The sequence below is a fragment of the Entamoeba dispar genome, genomic scaffold (genome assembly GCF_000209125.1).
Source record: "Entamoeba dispar SAW760 scf_1105229463347 genomic scaffold, whole genome shotgun sequence".
Classification (NCBI taxonomy): Eukaryota; Evosea; order Mastigamoebida; family Endamoebidae; genus Entamoeba; species Entamoeba dispar.
This window is the reverse complement of record NW_001855647.1, coordinates 1-2,247: the sequence shown is the minus strand read 5'-3', so window position 1 is coordinate 2,247 and position 2,247 is coordinate 1. Positions and strand designations below refer to the sequence as shown.

The following is a 2,247-nucleotide window of genomic DNA, read 5'->3' as shown; positions in this document are numbered from 1 at the left end:
ATTTTATAATATTAATAACTTATTTTTATATAATTAATTTGGTTATTTGATATGTTGGATAATAAGGAATTATTTGTGATAATATTGAGTTTATATTGTTTTTATTTATACATCTTTATAGTTTTTATTTCTTGTATTTTACATATTAATTGTATCTTTATTCATTATTATTCTTTAATGAGTTAAATAAGCTAATATCATCTTTATAGATCATAAGAAATAGAGTGAAAATGAATTATTCCTATTTTTAAAGTTATCATTTCAATCATTGATAAAGAATATATTATTTATTCTCTCTTCTCATTTTTATTTCTACTCTCTTTTCAAATAAATGTAATGATAATTTATTCAACTTTAATGACAATGATCAGTTTTATCGTGATATTACTTAGACACTAATTTCAATAAAATAAATTTATGTTCATTTAATATTCATTAATAATTAGAATACAAATAATATAGTCTTGAGAAATTATATAATAAAATACATGTGAAAGAGAGAGAATACTTAATTCAAATCATTCAACATGATTATTTAATTAGAAAACATAAATTGAAGTTAAATAACACACTCATATATGATATAAATAAATTAATAGAACACAAAATGTAAAGTATTAATTATAAAGAATAAATAATGATATGTACTTGTTTATTAAATACTCGTATCTTTATATAAACTTTATAAAATTAACTTAATTGATATGGTTCTAATTAAAAATTAAATATTTATTATTATTAACAATAATTTGTATTAAAGAAATATTATATACATTATAAATAATTATAATCCTTTGAATTAATCCTATTTTAATTATTATTAAAGAGAATATTATTCTGTTAATAATGTTAATAATAAAATATAAAACAAATAATCCAATCTTTATCATAGAGTAATTCAAAAATTAATCATTTTAATTAATACTAATTAAAATAAGAAGTATAGATAAGTTAATTGATAAAATTGAAGAAAATATAACTTATTTCAATAAAAAATAATAATTATTAATTATACCCATGTGTTAACAGTAATATAATTTATAATTGAAACAATGAAGATAATAGTGATTCATATTATTTAAATTGATGGGTTATTAAAGTTATAGAGAATTAAATAAAAATAAACATAAGAACTAATTGATGAAATTAATAAAGATTCAAAATTCATTCAATTTCAATATCAAAATAATAAATATCATAATTATTTATTCATGGTATAAATCATTTATTAACAACTTATTAAACAAATCATTATTTTATTTCATTTAAATGATATTTATGTTGTTTTATTATCATTTTGGTTATCAAATAAAAATTAAAACAAAGAATAATCTAAAATTTCATATTTAAATATTTATAATTAAATTTGTTGTTTTAACTTATAATAATACTTTTTTCCTATTATTTCCCAATCATAATGAGTAATCCCTTGTAATGAATATGAAGTTATTGTTATTAATGGATACTTTGATTTTCCTCTTGTCTTGTAGTTAATCTCACATCCAAATTGTTTCAACAAAGAAATTAATTCATAGTTCATTGCATTAACAATTGTTTGACGTGATAACTGTGCATCTATATGAGATTTAAATATTTCAATATCAAATATAATTTCTCCATTATGGATAACATGTTCAATAACAAAAGGATTTATCTTAGTAGATCTTTTCTTGCACTTCTGAAGTTGAACTTCACAACCACATGATAACAAAGACCAGGATAAAAAGCTTACTGTATATGCCCTTTTAATTAATTCTTTTTCTTTACTCTTTAAGTTATTATATTGTTTTATTCTGGTTGCGTTCTGGCATTGATTACTTCGTATTAAATACACTCCTGTTAAAGGAATCCTCTGTGACTCTACTATATAATTTGGCACTTGAAAGAGATAGTTTTGTTGAGAAGGTATAACACAATAACAAATTACTTCACCACAAACATTAACAACATTTCCGTATTGAATTTGTTTAACAGTTTCATTACTAGTACACATCTTGGTTCTTTGGATGAAAATTAGACAATGTTCAGTGTTTAAATACTGTGTATCAATGTTATTCAATAATCTCGAAAAAAAATGATTGTTCCAGAAATTCACAATCCATCAATCAGTTCAATTAAATAGTGGTATAACATTGAAAAACAGATTCAGCTTTTACCAATTTGTTACCTTATAAGTCAATGAACTTTATTTGGTCACAGTTTTTGTTCTAAGAAGAAAGCCAAATTTAATAAAACAGATAAAATCAA

The 2,247-nt window shown here is 20.2% G+C and overlaps 2 protein-coding genes across 2 annotated transcripts in view, besides 4 other annotated features; both read right to left on the bottom strand.

The window, feature by feature from the left end:
- Window positions 1–40: a sequence feature (AT_rich).
- The window catches only part of EDI_051100 (pre-mRNA-processing ATP-dependent RNA helicase prp11, putative), a gene marked incomplete at both ends in the record, with an annotated part of 2,642 nt that extends 2,066 nt beyond the window's left edge, over window positions 1–576 (bottom strand). Inside the window, 2 exons of the mRNA XM_001733483.1 lie at window positions 1–18; window positions 549–576. The exon at window positions 1–18 is cut by the window's left edge and continues 148 nt beyond it. Of these exons, the coding sequence (XP_001733535.1) occupies window positions 1–18; window positions 549–576 (46 nt within the window). The remainder of the gene's footprint in view (window positions 19–548) is intronic.
- Window positions 404–461: a sequence feature (AT_rich).
- Window positions 577–711: 135 nt separating the features above from the next.
- Window positions 712–1,013: a sequence feature (AT_rich).
- A 169-nt stretch (window positions 1,014–1,182) lies between these two features.
- Window positions 1,183–1,390: a sequence feature (AT_rich).
- Window positions 1,361–1,993, bottom strand: EDI_051090 (uncharacterized protein; the record flags this gene model as incomplete). The annotated part of the gene is made up of 1 exon (XM_001740905.1): window positions 1,361–1,993. The coding sequence occupies one exon, from the start codon at window positions 1,991–1,993 to the stop codon at window positions 1,361–1,363; it is 633 nt and encodes a 210-aa protein (XP_001740957.1).
- Between the last annotated feature and the right edge of the window lie 254 nt (window positions 1,994–2,247).